At 49.3% G+C, this 17,546-nt stretch overlaps 5 protein-coding genes across 5 annotated transcripts; 3 read left to right on the top strand and 2 right to left on the bottom strand.

The window, feature by feature from the left end:
• Positions 1-1,519: 1,519 nt before the first annotated feature.
• I303_105035 (uncharacterized protein) lies at positions 1,520-4,849 on the top strand (the record flags this gene model as incomplete). Its single annotated transcript, XM_018408811.1, has 6 exons — positions 1,520-1,702; positions 1,800-1,952; positions 2,012-2,165; positions 2,236-2,430; positions 2,490-2,563; positions 2,618-4,849. The coding sequence occupies 6 exons, from the start codon at positions 1,520-1,522 to the stop codon at positions 4,847-4,849; spliced, it is 2,991 nt and encodes a 996-aa protein (XP_018262502.1).
• A 294-nt stretch (positions 4,850-5,143) lies between these two features.
• On the bottom strand, positions 5,144-6,387 carry I303_105034 (uncharacterized protein; the record flags this gene model as incomplete). The annotated part of the gene is made up of 4 exons (XM_018408812.1): positions 5,144-5,208; positions 5,291-5,616; positions 5,700-6,321; positions 6,375-6,387. The coding sequence occupies 4 exons, from the start codon at positions 6,385-6,387 to the stop codon at positions 5,144-5,146; spliced, it is 1,026 nt and encodes a 341-aa protein (XP_018262503.1).
• A 266-nt stretch (positions 6,388-6,653) lies between these two features.
• I303_105033 (uncharacterized protein) lies at positions 6,654-12,039 on the top strand (the record flags this gene model as incomplete). Its single annotated transcript, XM_018408813.1, has 14 exons — positions 6,654-6,784; positions 6,837-6,894; positions 6,954-7,090; positions 7,148-7,223; positions 7,286-7,740; positions 7,797-8,056; positions 8,106-8,419; positions 8,472-8,629; positions 8,682-9,097; positions 9,151-9,518; positions 9,576-10,496; positions 10,559-10,768; positions 10,829-11,448; positions 11,511-12,039. 14 exons carry the CDS (start codon positions 6,654-6,656, stop codon positions 12,037-12,039), a joined length of 4,653 nt encoding a protein of 1,550 aa, XP_018262504.1.
• An 838-nt stretch (positions 12,040-12,877) lies between these two features.
• Positions 12,878-15,658, top strand: I303_105032 (uncharacterized protein; the record flags this gene model as incomplete). The annotated part of the gene is made up of 7 exons (XM_018408814.1): positions 12,878-13,630; positions 13,686-13,802; positions 14,009-14,095; positions 14,144-14,926; positions 15,008-15,286; positions 15,340-15,480; positions 15,614-15,658. The coding sequence occupies 7 exons, from the start codon at positions 12,878-12,880 to the stop codon at positions 15,656-15,658; spliced, it is 2,205 nt and encodes a 734-aa protein (XP_018262505.1).
• A 267-nt stretch (positions 15,659-15,925) lies between these two features.
• I303_105031 (uncharacterized protein) lies at positions 15,926-17,456 on the bottom strand (the record flags this gene model as incomplete). The annotated part of the gene is made up of 6 exons (XM_018408815.1): positions 15,926-16,081; positions 16,137-16,390; positions 16,464-16,531; positions 16,605-17,012; positions 17,102-17,191; positions 17,254-17,456. The coding sequence occupies 6 exons, from the start codon at positions 17,454-17,456 to the stop codon at positions 15,926-15,928; spliced, it is 1,179 nt and encodes a 392-aa protein (XP_018262506.1).
• Between the last annotated feature and the right edge of the window lie 90 nt (positions 17,457-17,546).

Raw genomic sequence — 17,546 nt, 5'->3', positions numbered from 1 at the left:
AGACTTGAAAGAATAGTCTTGTCTTTTGGTTTCTCCTCTTTGGGCGATGGGGGTGTTTCGTTCTGAAAACATGTCATCTCTTTATACTACTACTTCAACGTTGAAGACAACGACGCTGCGCAGTGCAATGCATATTTGCGATACCATGCGATGCGATACATTTTCCGCAATATATGTCTTGTTGAGATCATTGTTATTCTTCTGTGCTTTTTCTCAGATTCATGACCCATTGCTGCATTGCTGCAACCTTCTGGATTTGATCTTCTTTCCGTGCTCGTAGCGTAGGCACTATCGGCCAACAGCAAGTATCAGAGTATCAGTTTATCCGCACTTGCGCTTTTGCGTCCATAGCCGATATCCCAATTTATGCGGGCCAAGAGAAGGACCGGCGTGGGGTAACTCCTTGATGATACCCTGTCGAATGAAATTACCCTTAAACGATAATTCATGGTGGCGTGAGATCCGGCTTTGTGTTGATGAATCGACGAATCAGAATGGCCTTGTGACTGGTCTGAATGATTAAATTTACTCCGATACCAGCTTCGATCAGGGTAGAAAAAACAGCCTGTTTGTACCTTGAAGCAGTGGGAGTGGGAATGGGAGTGGGAAGGGGAAGGGAAAGGGGTGACGCCAAAATTGAAGTCGTACGTCATATTAAACGAAATGAACATCAGGGGAAATGTGTTTGCGTTATCTTGGAAGCTTGGAAGCATTGAAGCACTCCGCTTATTTCGCGGGGCGAGGGTCTTATCTCTGATACATGATTAACGGTAATACCGGCGACAAAGCAGATTGCTCTGACGAGACAAGACAAGACAAGACAAGACACGATGTAGTTCGCTTTCTCTCGGAAACATCATTCTCATGTGCTGCTCAGTTAACGTTGACTCCTCAATTACCGCATCTCAGTGCTTCAACGATATTCGACGAGCTTCAACTCAGTCCGAATAATCGGCAGCCTACTCAAATTCAGAGGCTTAAGCGAAGTTGAGATAGACGAGACGAGACAGCGAAACATCATTCGGATCAAAGCACTTCGCTTCAATCTCAACAAGCTTATCTATATTCCCTTGCCCCTTGTGGTTGTCTTCAACCCAGTTCGATACTCATATTTCGCTTAACTCTTCTCGGTTGTCGCTATCGCAAACAAATACACGAAGACACGGCTAGACTGATAGGTAGAATCTGGACTGAATTGGAACTGGCTTTAACGCCCAGAGGCGCTTGGACCACTTGACCGTCCTTTCGGGCAGGATATACGATTCGCTGTACAAAGGAGGTCCTTTGACCAGAACCAGAACTTGGATTTTAGCTTGTCGCCCTTTCTACAAGAGATATTCAACCTCCGCCGAAACACCATATTGACAACATCGAAAATCACATCCACCGTCAACGACCCTAGCCGGGAAGATGAGATCATCATGATGAGAACCATAATCACCAGAAGCTGTGCTATATAACAACTACCTTGGATCTCCTCTACTAGTCAACCGAGCAAGTCGAGATAGATCATCGTGTAATGGCGAAAGACGATATAATCAATCCTGGCGCAGGGACATTGTACGTCTACGGCGGAGGTAGAACATCTTCTCCAGTGGGAAGGAATAGGAAAGGGCGAAGTAAGGGGTCCAAAGAGCGCTTCGGTAAAAATGAGGCCGACACACCGGAGGTCGTCTATACGAAATGGGCGGAACTTGTCAAGGTGAGTGCACACAATCATGCAACTATGCGGAAGACTGCACTTGATGATCTATGCCGTTCCTTTCTTGCGCTTTGACTGATACTCGTTCAACTTGCAGCACACCGAGGATCCTACTACCGCTTCCAATCCTGACTCATCACTCAAACATGGTATTACGGAATACACTTATCTGCCGGCGTCTTCAGGTGGTGTGCTTGGTAAAGGCAAATTCAGTACGGTGTACAAAGTCCTGGGTGCAGATGGAATCTACGTGAGTCCCCATCCCGAAAAAGTTCACCGAATATTAACTGACGATGATCATTCATTCAGTACGCCTTGAAACATACTCCCTTATTCCCGCATCATCCCTTAATATCCGCTCGATTACTGAGAGAACCAACCCTGCTAGCTGAGCTACCCAGTCATCCATGCTTGATAGGCGTCGAAGGTTGGGTCAGGACAGAAGGTCATTTCTACCTCGTTGGTGAGTTCAAATGTTCACTTAGCCAGCTTCGATTCCGTCTAACCTGTCCCCGGTTTTTTGGTGTTTGCAGAACAATATGCTTCCTCCCACGTGCCGCTCCCCGCTCATCCACTACCCCTCAAACCCTCAAGAGCGGCATACATCTTGGATCAACTGGTATCGGTCATTCGAGATACCCTGCATGAGAAAGGAAGGGTCTGCCATAGGGATCTGAAGGGCGATAATGTTCTGGTCGATGTGGAGACCGGTGAAATCCTTATTCTAGGTATGTCGACCGATTACAGAAGGCTCGGGGATGGGAAAGCCCGCTGATCCCCTTCGCAGATCTCGGCTTGGCGACCCGATTCTCAGCGAGTGAACCGAAATTGACCACCTGCTGTGGAAGTCCTGCTTTTCACGTGAGTTTCTGGGATGGTCCTCCCCTTCCATGGCCTCGCTGACCCGAACGACAGAGCCCAGAGATAGTCAACGCTCTCTCTCGTCCGCCTGGCGAGGTCACTTACTTCGGTCCGGAGCTTGACATATGGTGCATAGCCTTGACTCTACTATCCTTATTGCTTCAGGTGAAGTTTCCTCTGGGCCCCAAACACACATCGCCATACGTCATGGGGCAAAGAGTGCGAGATCGCCTGCAAGAGCTCGACGAGATGTATCCGCCTCATGCACCTTGGCGTCCGCCGTCATCGCGATCATCGGAGTCTTCGGACGTCGACCTGAATTTTGAGAAAAGAGAATGGAGTAGAGTTCGAAAAGCAATGAGGGACTTTTTGGAAATTGACGGGAGAGTGAGGATGCATAAGTTCGGATTATATGAGATAGGCGAGAAAATCACGCAGAGAGTTGCAAACTGGGACGAGAAAGAACAAAGTCGAAGGTTCAAGTCAACCAGCTTTATCGAAAGTGAGATCAAGTACACCTTACCTATTTATCTTGAAGAAGACCAAGACGCCAACAGCAAGGAAAAGGGCAAGAGAAAACTAGAAACGTTGGTACTGAGAAACCCGATGGGCGAAAGCGAGCGAAGGTGCAAAAGCTATATCAAATACCTCTTGCGTTCAGCCGGCATCCTGTATCACTTATTGCCCAACCCTGATATACCTTCTACCATCTCAACACCTACAACCCTTACTGGCGTGTCGACTCAAAAAGAAGACACGATCTTTCAGCTGGTACTTCAGATCCCGAAAGACATGCAACCGGATCCTTCGACGACACCGATGAGTGATCCCCAGATCGGATGGTTCCCCTCGCTATTCTCCTTTTCAAAGAAGCCCCCTCCAATCACATCTTCACCTGCATCTCCTCCCCAGCGTTCCACGTCGCTCCCACCAGCTAAACGATCAGAAACCCCGACTGTAGCTACTGTACCATCGGCCGCACGAGACAAGTCACCTCGGCGGGCATTGCGGTGCTACATCAGGTTGGAATTCGTCCATGATGTCCAGATCTCGCCTATAAACGAGAAGCGTAGAGGCTCCGCAACCGAGTTGGCTTCGCGGAGAGAAGGTAAAGGGAATATCTTATCACCTCTACAGCCTGTAACAAGCATAAACGGCACGGCTTCGACGGCGAGTCCTAATTACGCGTTTCCGCCGAGGTCAGCTTCCGCCTCTCGACCGGCAAGTGTAAAACCTTTGACTCGACGATCGGCCTCTCAAGCCGCTGTTCCGCAGACAAGACAGCCCTTAGCTAGAGTCACCAGCACCTCTTCGTACTATAACAGCAATGGCGCCCCACTATCGCCGTTGAGCAAGCAAATATCCCTCTCCGAATCACCTCCCGAAACAAATGGTACAGCTGAGCCCCTGTCGCGAGCGGTCAGTAGAGCCTCGAGCAGATCAAGACAATCAAGTATGGGTTATAACTTCCCCTCGGTTCAGCATCAGCAACATCATGTGCACAATCACACTCACACGCAGCACTCGCACGTCTACCTCCACGAGAGCAAGATTATCATACACCTCTCCGATCCGCGATCATATTCCACCCTCAAGAAAGCCTTTGACGTGAAGCCTACAACCCATAGTACACCTACAGCTAGCGATCTGAACTTGTTATCGCCCATGACAGTCAGAAGACCTAGTTTGGCACCCAGTCTGACTAAGTCTGTGCCTGATCCTGAGTCATCGGAAGACGAGCAGAGAACCAGACTGGCTGGATATAAGACAAACAGTTCCCCTCGAGAGGAAGAAAGCCCAGGAGCGGAAGAACAGAGAGGAAGGAGAAGATCAAAAGAGGGAAGTTCGATGTCGACCTCATCGGCTTCCTCGATCCTGCAAGTACAGAAAGTCCGATCGAGGAATTCGGTACATTCAGTCAACGTCAATGTCAAGCATTTACCGTATATCTCTGGCGACACAGGAGAACAGCTGGCTTTGGGGATGAACATGAATATGAACCTGAATACCGTTCAACATGTTGAAGTGCCTGAACATGGCAATGGTAACGAGGATGGCATCACCCAGGAGCAGAAACTGAAAGATGGTAGTCGAGAGAATAAGAAAGAAGCGAAGAAACGAGATAGAAGTACCAAGCGGAAATCGAATAGGAGTCTGCTCGATGTCATTTTTGGGAATAGTAATGATACCTCAGAGGGATTGGGGACGACTTTAGGTACGGGATATGGAAGAGCGATGCGAGCTCGGAGCGTGCCTCCGTATAGAGGTATCGAAGATTTGCAATGATTATCAGGCAGAAAACTAGAGTTGTAGCGTATCCGAACTATTGGGCTCGGGATAACATGGACCGAGCGTTAGTTGTATCATATATCTGCATTGTAGTGGGAAATCGGTAATCATGTATATTTAGTGACGTTATTTTGTGTGCCGTTCGAGTTGCGAGCTGTGGATAATCTGGCAAGGGAGGCGTTTATTGGCACAGCAGACTATACGGGCATCTCTGATCGGGTGGATACCGTTCGTGAAGTGCGTAATGCAGGCATCAATGAGGATAGACAACATGATACGAGCTGTATAAGGCTATACTCGGAACGCTATACCTTCTCGCTTCACTTCAGCACCTCCAGCCGCGGCGAATCCAGTTCCTACAAATCAGTTCAAGTAATGTCAGCTGATGTTGGCGATCGAATCGACAAGCATAAGAAATTGGCAGGGTTTTCTACTCACCCTCTTTTCCTAGCGATATCCGTCCACTATCGTCCACTTTGGCTTCACAAACACAACACCTGCCTTGAGGTTTCACTATTGTATCCGCACATGTCTGACATATCACATGTCCACAGACGTATGGGTCCTCTTTGTCCTTCTTCTGTTTCTTCTTTTTCCGACTCTCCTCTCCGTCGACCGGTGCGGATTCTATTGTCAGAGGTGACCGCGAAGACAAGAGAATGGTATTTGTGGCATTTGATAGCTCTTTTGTACATGTTGGACATATTGGCTTTGACGACGATGCTGGTGGATACGTCAAGATCACGGGGAGGAGAGTTTTACGCCTGTAGAAATAGCCACGAACTATGTCAGCGGCGAAGACCTAGGTCATGGGCATGGGCATGCTAGAAGAGCAGTTCGCACTTACGATATAGGATGAGGGGAATCACCGATATGACACAACGTTTGCAATTTGACGTCCTTCAGTGGTCCCAGCTTCGCTTCCGGGGTCAAGGATGGTAACCAGAATGCAGCGAGTTTTGCTTTCCTCGATTCTGACTGTTCCAATTCTATCAAGCGTAATGCCTTTTCTTCAGCTTCCTTGGCCACCTTCTCCACTGCATTATTATCTAATTCGAATTTCGACAACCCATTTGAGGATCCTTTCTTGTCTTCTCCTATAGCTATACGCCTTGCCGTTGACGATCCTCCTAGACTCATACCTTTTTCGAAATCGCTTATGACCCTTTCCCTGGCACGTATCTTAGCCTCTTCCCTTTCTAGTCTTTCGGCTTCGTCCCATCTTTCCATTTCCCGTTTCTTGGCTTCTATACCGGCTTTTTGACTTATGAGATCCGATATGAAGCATTCCCTACAGTATATATGCCCCGAAGAGCAGGCTACTGGATCATTGACTTTTGATAGACAGAGATAACATGCATCGAGGGGTTTGAAGGAGTCTCGTCCTAGTCTTCGAGCTGCACCGTCTTTACGCAACAATGATCTTTCGTAATACGATAAAGTCGATTGGGTGGTATTATTCTTGGCGTCTTTGTAGGGTCGTCAGCTATGCAACCGTCATTGCGCCTCTAATCCCACTCACGAGATCGTGTCATCTTGCTTGATGTACTAGGCGGTTGAGTGTTGATGAATAACGTTGAGGAAGAGGGATTTGTTTTGACGTTTTGACGTTTAGATACCAGTTATCGATTAAAATGGTGAGCCTGATATCTCAGACCAGCTCACCAAACGTCATCGTACATTTCTCCACCCTACATGTCCACCTCTTCATCGTAAACTTCTTTCTCAACTCATTGCTTCTAATTTCTGCATTGTATTGCATAAGGGTCGTCAAGTGACCCACCATATACCCCGGCACACGATGTCATCAACTAAGAAAGCATTGAAATCCATGAAATCGCATTTGGAAGACCGAGACTCGGAATCTGCGCTGTATGAGGCGAATACTTGGCTGAAATCGATCGGAGAGGATGCACCAGAAGCCGCTCAAGTGTAGGTGATTTTCGAATTGGTGGATGGTCTCATATACTGATGTCTGTCCCAGATTGATATTTCGAGGCCTGGCGTTGACTCAGCTGCAACGGAACGAAGAAGCAGAAAAGGTGATCATCCGATATCAGGATTCGAGCAAAGCCGGTTGAAGCTGATAAAAGGTGGTCAGTCGTATATTCACGCTTACAAGCTAGATTCTTCGAATCCGCTGGCCTCGTTGGGCTTGAAGAAGCTATACGAGAAGAACGAAGACTGGGAGAAGCTCGGTCGTCTGCTCGAACTGTTCGTGCAGACTGCATATGACGAGTGAGCTTCGCCTCGATTTTCCATGATGACGTTGGTTGCATCCTGACGGCGTCTCAGCGGCGATGGCGAGAAATGTGCCGCTGCTTTACAAGATCTATTAGAGCTTCGAGTAAAACGTGGTCCGTCAGAGAAGGTAATTATTACACTCTTTATGTAGATCTGGTCTAAACCGCTGACGTCCAACCTACATATAAGCTATATCGAGCATTAGAACAACTCCTTCCCTCTTCACCCCTCGTACCGCTCATACGTGATGTCACACCGCCAAGCGAATCATATGTTCCATTTCCAGCACCGATATACCCTCCCGCTTCCGCAGCTATAGCTCCTTCTCTGCCCAGTCCATTACCTCACGCACTACATCTCGTTGCTTCATTACCGCTATTGACGAATCTGTTGGTTCGAGCCGAGTCGCTGGTCCATACGACTGTGGAAAAGGAGGTCAAAATTGGCCGGCAACGACTGGGCGCTGGACCAGAGAAAGAAGTCAGGCGGAAAGTGGAAGCGGAAGTGCTAGGAGGTGAATTGGGTATGAGGATGGTCGAATTGCTGAAGGAGGTGGGATCCCATCCCAAGGTAGCGGAAGACGTCAGAAGGGAAGTGGAAATCAGGGAGTTCAACTTTTGGAGAAAGCTGGGAGCATCGTTGCCGTGAGTCAGGTCTCATCTGCTACCGTAACGTTCGCTGACAGCTCAGTGTATGCCAGTTCTCAATTAGCTGAGAAGCCTGCATCAAACAAGCCTAAAGGCAAAAGCGATAAACCCGCCCAACCGCCCAAGACGGGAGCTACAGATCTGCCTGCAGCTTCGCTTTTCGCACCGCATACCTATTCGACGCCGAACAAGGAAGAAGCGTTAAAGAGGACAAATGACCTAGCCAATGGTTTCGTTCTTCTAGGTATCACAGGGAAAGGCGCTGAAGAAGGATGGTCTTGGGTTCTGGAAGGCAAGGACGAGCCGACCTTGTGTGAGTTGCATCAATGGGGAAGACGAAATGACGGCTGACTTTCCCGAAGTCTACGATATTGAGCTTCTGCACAAATATGCCAAATCATTCCCCGAAACGAAGATGACCGACTTCATCGATGATTATTGTAGATGGTTCAAACTCCCCCTACCGGAACCCGAAGAAGAGGAAGAGGTGTCCCCATCAGTCAACGGAGAGGAGACAGCAGCGCAGAAGGCTAGTAAGAAACCAAGAAACAGAAAAGGTCGAAGTGGAATGAATGCTCGAGAACGGAGAAAAGCTCGTCGAGCCGCCGGTAAGGAAGGTTTATTGGCTGAGGACTTGGATCAGGAGGAGAGGGAAGAACTGGTCTCGGCAATGACAGTGAGCTGGTTCCTGTCTCGCGATTCGCATCCCGCTGAGTCACAAATGGTAGAAATTGGTTGACCAATTGCCGAAATCAATATTCGCGTATCGAGTCATGGCTAGAATATCTCTACAAGAGGAAGATTGGGCGAATGCTATCGCTTTCGGGGATAAGGGCAAGGCCTTGGTCAAAGAGCTTGAGAACGAACGAGGAATCACGCTACCTAGGTAAGCAGGAAAATCAGTAGCTAGCTGGGCCGAGCTGAGTGGACTTGACTAGTGTCCGAGCGTCCCTCGATACAGTTATAGGTATGGCTTGCGTTCCTCACTTTGCCCCCAAGCATCATCCCCGAGCCGTCCGACTGCTCGACGGCGTCCTCAAGCTGCAGCCGGACAACAAGGAGGCTCGATTCGCTAGAGCGCAGATACACCAAGCTTCTGGTAAATGGGCACAGGCTAGAAAGGAGTTCCAAGTCCTCATAGACGCTGGCGGAGATGAGAGGGACGTGGTGGCCGCCAAAGAGGAGTCCGCTTGGTGTCTGGTCAACCAAGGGAACGTCGAGGAGGGTCGGACAATTCTTGAAGAGGTGGTGGAGATCAGGGATGCCCGATGGGAGAAAGACGGGAAGGATGACGAAGCATTCCCAAGAGCTAGAGCTTGGTGGAGATTGGGGAGAGCGGAATGGCTCATAGGAGGTGAATTTTCTGCTTGAGCATCTCGGAGCGGTTTAAGCTGACAACAGGCGCAGATGAAGAGAGTCGGCAACATGCTGAAGAATGGTTCATGGCATCGATCCGAGCTTTACCCACTTTCCCCTCCGCCTACACCTCGCTTGGTATCTGCTACGAGTCTGCTAATCCTCCGGACGAAGAGCGGGCGCTCAAGTGCTTTCAAAAGGCTTTCGAGCTCGACGCAACCGAGACTGAAGCTGCTCATAAGCTCGCCGTTGGTTATGCAAATGACGATGAGTGGTCTTTAGTGAGAACAATTGCAATGAGAGTAATGGAAGGTGAAGGCGGTTTAGACGGAGTGGCCGGTGGAGAGGTCATGAATGCCAAGGGAAGATTCGCTCCCCAAAATGGCTGGGCCTGGAAAGCGCTTGGATCGACAGAAGTTGTGAGTTCGGGTGACTCGCATCAAGCAGAACCATTGACTGACACTTACCGCATGCAGCACTACAAAAATTACGCCAAAGCTGCGCAGGCTTACCAAATCGCTCTTCGAGGCGACCCCAACGACGTCTCCATGTGGGTCATGCTAGGCGAATCATACGTCAAGTGCGGTCGACACATCGCAGGTCTCAAAACTCTCAACCATGCTCTCGAATTGCAATCCGACAACTGGCGAGCTCTTTTCAATATAGGGGAAACCCAAGCGCAGCTAGGTGTCTTCGATAAAGCCATAGAGGCGTATGAACGAGTGCTTGATACCGCTGGCAGGGGACAAATCGGTATCATCGCTGCTCTTGCCGATGCACATCTCGCACTAGGTCGACAGACGGCTGCCGGCGGTTTCAGGCAAAGGTCGAGGAATGCCTTACATTCCGCCATCAAGCTAGCAACAGATGTTCTGAAAGATGGCAGAAGTCACCGAGCCTGGGCGTGGAAGACCGTTGGCGACGCTACGTTCGAATTGAGCAACCAAGAATCGAGTGCTGAGGAGGCGTCCGCATCAGCCGAAGTCTTACAGCCCGTTCTTCAGCACTTAATGGATGATGACACGGATCGAAGATCGCAGGTAGAAGGAATTGGGCATGCCGCAAACCTGTTGCAAACTTCGCCAGATCTGGAATATACCCTCAAATCATCAATATTTGCCTTCGCCTACCGAGCTTATCTGTTGAAGAACGAGCCCAGAATAGCAGACCCGGCCTTGTATGATCTGGCTAGCTCGCTGCATTCCCTTGCCCTCAGACTACCGGAAGGCGAGAAGAGAACCTCATGCTTGAAGGCTGCAATTGGTAGCATAAGATTGGCTTTGGAGAGGGATCCGGGAGATGAGAGACTATGGAATGCTCTTGGTGTGATCTCGGAGACGGCGGGACCGCAAGTAGCCCAGCATGCTTTCGTGGTTTCCCTCGAGCTTTACTCCAAGGTGGGTCTGAATATATCCTCCAAAATCTGGACAGGCCTTTTAGCTGATCACATCATCCGCAGGATCCAATCGTATGGGCCAATCTCGGATATCTTTACCTTCGATTGGACGACAGAGAACTCGCCAATCCATGCTTCCTCAAAGCCCAAATCACTGATCCTGATTATGCACCCGCATGGTTCGGCCAGGGTATGTTGGCGGAGAGAAATGGAGACAAGCACAATGCCAAAGCTCTATACTCCCACGCGGTCACCTTATCTGCTGGATCACTTGTAAGCTTGCCATCGTCTTACAACTGGACTGGACCTGACAAGCACTCTCTACTTCCACAGCTCGAAGCGGATCTTGCTTTGGCCATCGCTACCTTCGAAAGATTCCTTGTGCCGGGTGCCCAGATCGATGTCAACCTTCTTCATCAACCTGCCTTCGCTCTGCGTCACTACTGCCACCAGAGACCAAACGACTTTGCCGCGGCTCATTTGTATGGACTGATCTGCGAAAGGCTTGGTCTGGCCGACGAAGCTGCTACATCGCTTGAACGAGCAGCTGCAGTACTCGAGGAGGAATTCGAGAGGACAGAGTCGGCGGATATCGAATCTCGTTACGCTGTGGCGTTAGTCAATCTAGGAAGAGTGCAACTTGCTGCGAAGAAATACCAGAGATCGCTTGATATTCTCAACAACTGTTGGGAGTTGATCTCCGGATCTACAGACGGACCAGACGGACAAATCGCACTGCTCAAACCCCAATGTAGGCTATTACAGGGGCTGGTTCAATATTGGCTAGGTCAAATCGACGAATCCTTGGACGCGTTCCAGAATGCCTTGGACGAGGCTACTTCTTCTCAAGACTGGAGGACAAAAGAGGAAGTAGCGGTATTATTGAGCAGGACGCTTTGGGGACTGGGAGGTGAGGATGCAAGGGAGACCGCTAAGAGCAATCTGATGGAGTGGTAAGTCTCTCCACATAGTTGAGAACCAGCAGGACTGACTTACCTGACCATCGTGATCATAGTCTCTCGCAAGAGCGCCCGTCACTCAAGGTGATTTCCACTTTAGCAGCGATAGCAGTGGTGTCATCGGATGTGGATCTGGTGGAAGCTGCAATGTCCGAATTGCAATCCCGACCACTCGAAACGCGAATCAAGGAAGATCCAACCGGTCAATCGGACTTGGTCTTATATTTGCATGCGCTTTCTGAAGGTCGGCCGGATGAAGCTCATGCTATCCTCGAGAAAGCGGTACAGGCGAAACCTGCGGATGTCAGCGCGAGAAACAGGTTGGCTGAAGCTTTCATCCAAGCTGGAAAAGCCAAAGAAGCGGTTGAGGTATTGGAAAGTATGGACAAGGTGGAGGACGTTGAAGATAAGGCGGCATCACAGAGACTGAGGGGTACAGCTGAGATTTTGGATGGTCGCGAAGAGGGCCTAAGTAGATTGCAGAAGAGCGTCATGGTAGCGCCATGGGAAGAAGAGGAATGGAATGTCCTCTCATGGGGAAGAAAAATGGTGGTTGGAGCAGAGGTTGGAGCCAAAGCAGAGTGAGGACATACAGTAAAGCTATCAACCTCCACCGTGCATCTCGTATCAACCTTTATGCACAGACTCTGCTCTCAATATACCAAGATGACTGTGTCTCGGTCATTGCAGTTCCTCTGCGGTCTTCTCATTCGCTGTCGTCGGTTACAAGGCAAGGGACAGCTTGAATCAATTGCTACCCCTTCAGGGTCCAAAAAGGGCGTTGTTTCAGCATCTTGCGGTACCTTTCATGACAGAGTGCCATGACGAATGTACTTGTACCCGTTGAAAGTGGCAAATCGAGATTGCTGCCACGTTGATGACTCGTTGCAATACTGTGCTCGAGTGAGACACTGCGCACGGTCACACAACTGCCATCAATTTCAACAATGTACCTTCATCTTCTTTACTTATTCAATCACCTTCTCACTACACATTCATCGGTTGTTTACTGAGCAGACCAACCCTCTTGCAGCAAGAAATCAACTCCCCTCTACGTATCCACCTCGGAAATTGCATCAACTTTTCTGTTTCTTCAAGCGTCGAGAGTGTGTTGGCGTCGTCCCATGTGAGTGAGCGCCAACCAGTGTATGTGGACGATTCATCCATACTGATGAGTGACAGTAGCTGAATTCAGATCGTAAAGTCCGTCAATTTGGAAGACACGAAACTTCGGATAACAAGCGGGTCCAACGACTGAACCAGAGCCAACAAGCGAGCTTCTACCAATCTGTATGACTTCGAGAGAGTCGAAGCTGACGTTACGACATTGACAGTCCCGATACACTCGTCACATCCTCTCGTCAGCGTACACCTCACATCCCTCAGCAGCGTTCCAACTTTCAGCTTCCGCACTCGTAGCAACATGGACAAGAGGAGCGCCACAGTCTCTACATACTATCCTGGCGATGAGCAAAGCTGCGAAGCTTACAAGCATTGGGTGACTAATTGGGGTCACCCTGTTCCCAATCAAACTCCGGAGGTGCAGGAGAAGATCAGACATATCTTATTGGCTCTCAAAAACGGCCCGTCAAAGCCTGAGTACCAAGCTTTCTGGTTTGATGGCGATGCATTCCACAATGGATTAGTCCTGGTGTTCTCCTTCTTCGGTCTTACCAATCCACACGACTTTGTCGAAGATCTTCCCAAGAAAGGAGAGCATCATTATCAATTCGATATTCCGAAAATCAAAGCTGAATTAGAAATCACATTTCCTGAATGGGGATCTTGGTTGAATAAGTTCGACGAACACATCGAAGTCGGGCGAGCCATCTGTGAAAGGGAGAGCATAGCGATTATAGAATGGAAAGAAGGATTGTGGAAGTCCGGAGTGAGGATATATTCCCTGATTGGACCCAGGCTTCGCCCAATTCCCAGTGCTCAAGGACGCACCGAATGGGACAAGTTTACTTTCTTCTTGTCGAAGAACCCGGTCTGGTTGAACAAGTTGGATTTGTGGGCGGACGACTTAGCACGATCATCAACTCTGTCAATGGCAGTCAACCTGGGCTACATCTCGGACGAAGACGGTGGGTACCTTATACGATCCAACCCATTCGAGTTGGGTAAAGAAGCATTGGCCAAGCTCTTTCAAATCGATCTCAAGGGGAAAGGACAAGTAAGTATTCGTCTTGCTTCGATTGTCAGTTTATCGAGCTCATTCTTTACTTCAGGATTCTTGGGATGAGTTCCGACTGCGAAAATACCCATGCATTCTGAATCCCTTAATTCGACGAGCCGTCTACATCAGAAACGAGCTGAAGACGCGGGAGGGAATGTACACGAGTCCAGTAAGTGTTCCATCTGTTCAAGGGAATCCGTGGACCTGTCTTTCCGTTGGCGGAGGGATTCATGCGGTCCAGGGAGAGGGATGTACTGGTGTCTGAAGCATGCCGAAGTGCTCCCATTTGTTCGCTCGATCTTCTTTCTCAGGCCGTGAGGCGCCTCTCTCATGTGAACGCCGCGACATCGCGTTCACAAGCTAACATCGGAGTAGTTCTCTCCCGCCAGAATTTGCGAATCGTCCTCTGATCTGGCTGTAGCGACACTGCGAGTGCATATCCAACAGCGAGCGTTGAGAGAGGTAAGTCAACGTCTTCCCGAGAAATTCCACTGAATGACGATCATTCAGGACATCGCAACAAAATTATCGTCCATCACGGGATGTATGCAACAGTGTCTTCCTGAGGATCTTAATCACACGTTCAAGAGTGCCACTCAACAAGCCGTTTCCAATGGAACGCCTCATCTGGTCAAAGTCGTGGACTTTGTGCATGATTGCGTCACAAAACTCAGCGATGTGATCAGACCACGAAGCGCGGAGCTACCTGCAACGACAATTGCTGGCGACGGGGGGAGATATCTGCGGCTTATGTCAGTGAATAGAGGGCAATATCTGTTCAATGACCGAGACGAAGACGAGAATGGTCATCAAAGTATCGCAGACGAAAGCGGTAAACCGCCAAAACCTGCAGAAGAAGCTCTCGCTGCTGCTTACAAAGAGGCGGAGATAACTGGCGATTGGTCCGGGTCGTACGCTGCCTTAACGATTTCTGTGGGCAAAGATTCCGAGAACATAGACTTAGGAGATTGCCAGAGCGGCGAATCTGGGGAAAGAATGACGCTGCCTAAAGCGACGGAACGAGACTATCAGATATGGGAAGAAGGCGTCCAACAGGATCTCAATTCGATTACTCAAAACAAAATGGACAACCTGTGCCATCTGTCCAGAGCCATACATATGGCCATGAAGTTGGAAAGGCCAGAAAGGGCAGCATCATTGGACCAAGTCATCTTCAATCCGAGGATAACGCGAGCGGTGAGAGAGGAAAAGGCGGCTCGAGGCGAGGTAGAAGGGGTCGAGTTCGTCAAGCTTGGTTGGCCCCTATTTTACGACTCCTTATGGAGCATAGGGGTGAGTCAGAACGAAAGCTTCAACTCGTCCCTGCGCAACGAGCTATCCATACTCTCAGAGGGGCTAATCCTTTGGTTGTAGAATCTAGTCCAGTTGAATTCCGCTCTGCTACCCGGGACTATTGGTGATAACTTTCTAACGCATATCAGTCTTATCCTCGCGATAGCCTCATCTTCCAGCAACGCGGTACTGTACTCGATGTTTATTGACATTCTGGTCGATATCTACGCAAGAGACTTGACTCAGTCCGAGACATGGAAATCTACTGCCGACGAGCGCAAAGCTTTGCACCTTTTACACGCCATCTCGCAATTTGGTAACGCCTGTCTGCTCAGTATAATTGCGGGTGCGCGTACTCAGGTACGTCACGCGATCTCTGTCGTACTATGCGCTGATCGAGACCTTGTACGTAGCCATCCAGTAGGCGATACGGGGAGAATGTAATCAGATGGCTTCGTGCTTTCATATACCCGGAGGCCGGTTTACTGGATATCCCTGCGGGAGAGTCTTGGGAGATGCCTTGCTACGAGTGTAGAGACGGAGCGGGTGCTTTGGTGATTCATGTGGAAGATGCTGATCAAAGCAACCCCACAAAGCCAATTCGATCAACAAGAATCTCTAAGAGATTATCGGTTTCGAATTTCTCACTGAGAAGAGGGGCAACGCGCTCATTCATGGACCAAGTAGGGCGGCTTGCATACTACCCGTGTCTTTTCGTCCTCTGCTGGATAGTCTACGATCCCACACTAGTGATAATCTGGGTTTATTTTAGCTGTATAGTTCACTTCAGTGAAAAGGCTGGAAGAGGAAAAAATGCCATAGTCCTTAAGAACACAGGCTACGCTATCTTGTCTAATGCCGATGTTGACTAGAGAATCTCTTTTCACACCCGTAGCTTGTAGCTCAGATGGTTCTCGCCTTCACCATTGAAATATCTTCAGAAATCCAGTATAACATGCATTTTTGATTTATCGTATCATTAGGATATTCTAAGCCGTGTTACTTGCTCTTCTCGTCCGCGACTCTAGCCTCTTCCAACTTCTGCTTGAACAAATTTTCCGCATTTGTCCAAACTGGCTCGGTAGCTCTTTGAGGGAGACTCAGAATAGTAGGTAAGAGATCTTTGGAGAACTGTTCCGAAGCTTCTCTTGGCAACTATCGAGTACAAGTTAATCAAAGCGATATATTCAACCGAGGGCAAACGACTTACAAGTGTAGGTAAATGATCAATGGAGACGACGGTGCATCGCTTTCCGACGCCCTTTGTATCCACCTCGACGGTGGGTTCGGGGAAAGTAGTGTTGATATCGTAAATTGGAATAGGGTTGTGGGGGTTGGTGGTATCGCATGAAACGTCGACGACGACGGCGAGCTTCCTGCTGTCTCCCGCCTGGGCGATGAAGTCGGAAGTGATGAATTTGGGGATCGGGTGAGAGAGGTAAATACAGTTCACGAAGATATCAACTGGTTAATTAAAAGCATGTTTTAGCTGTGTCACCTCAGACTGGAAGAATCTCCCAGCGCAAAGTCGACTCACCATCGAGGATTTCTTGGAAAGGTCCACCCTTGGCTGTCTCGGCCATATCCCACTTGACGATGTTCTCTCTATGTTCGCAACGACGTTGAGATTTATCAGCTGCGACTGAAAGCTAGTGTACGGACAACAGCTGAAACTCACTCGGGTAATCCGGCCTTTCGGAATAGGTCAACCGCACCACTTCCACATCGTCCAAGCGCTCCAATGACGAGCACTTTCACGCTGGACTTTCCTCCGGGGTAAGCTTCCAAGGCCTCGGAGACTTCAGCGACCATGGCTTGTTCGCTCTTGTAAGGCTTCAATCCCTTCAACACGCCCTTTCCACCATCTTTCTGCTGAGCAGCCAAAGCGAGTGCTCCAGCGGCGGCACCTGCGAAACCGGCGTGGAACCCGAAAGCGGCTACTCTTCGCTTGGTCTTGGGGTCTTCCAGGAATTCGAGATCGTACAATGTACCTTTACCTTCCTTGAATCGTCTGAGAACGTCGGTCCATCCGCCTTGTTGTTTGTAGCAGTGTGCGAATTGAATGTGGGTGTGGGGGAGAGGGTCGCTAAACACGCAGAGTATCAGCACATGTCATTAGCTCATTCGTTCACCAGCTGAACTCCGCTCGGCTGAGGAAGGAGACAAGAGACCCACGTTGATTCTGGCAATTCCTTCAGACCAATAATGGGGATCTCGACGGGCGCACTGGGCCACTCGTTGTTGGGTACGAGCTTGCATCCAACCCTTTGAATCAGAAATCAGGTCAGCTAATTAGAACGCGAAACAGCCCGTTTGATTTGACTCACGCTTCAAACTCCTCATCGTCGAAGATTCGTTGAGGATCTCGCTCAACGAAGACCTCGAAGTTGTTCTCGAGCAGGGTCTTAGCGGTAGTTGGAGTAAGAGCTGAACGATGTTCGAAAGGCTTCTTCTCGCAACGCAGCCAAATAGGTTGTCGAGGTTGCGTCTCAGCGGAAGTTCCAGCTTGTTCGGGAGCAGTGGCGGCCATCTTGATTGTTTGTTGTACGAATGAAGAAGAGAGGAGAAGTATGTGGAGAAGCGCTTTTATGTATTGCTTCAAAAAGTCAAGTAGATCTAT

Source organism: Kwoniella dejecticola, chromosome 6 (genome assembly GCF_000512565.2).
Source record: "Kwoniella dejecticola CBS 10117 chromosome 6, complete sequence".
NCBI lineage: Eukaryota > Fungi > Basidiomycota > Tremellomycetes > Tremellales > Cryptococcaceae > Kwoniella > Kwoniella dejecticola.
Note: the sequence above shows the minus strand (reverse complement) of the source record. Positions and strands in the feature narration are given on the sequence as shown.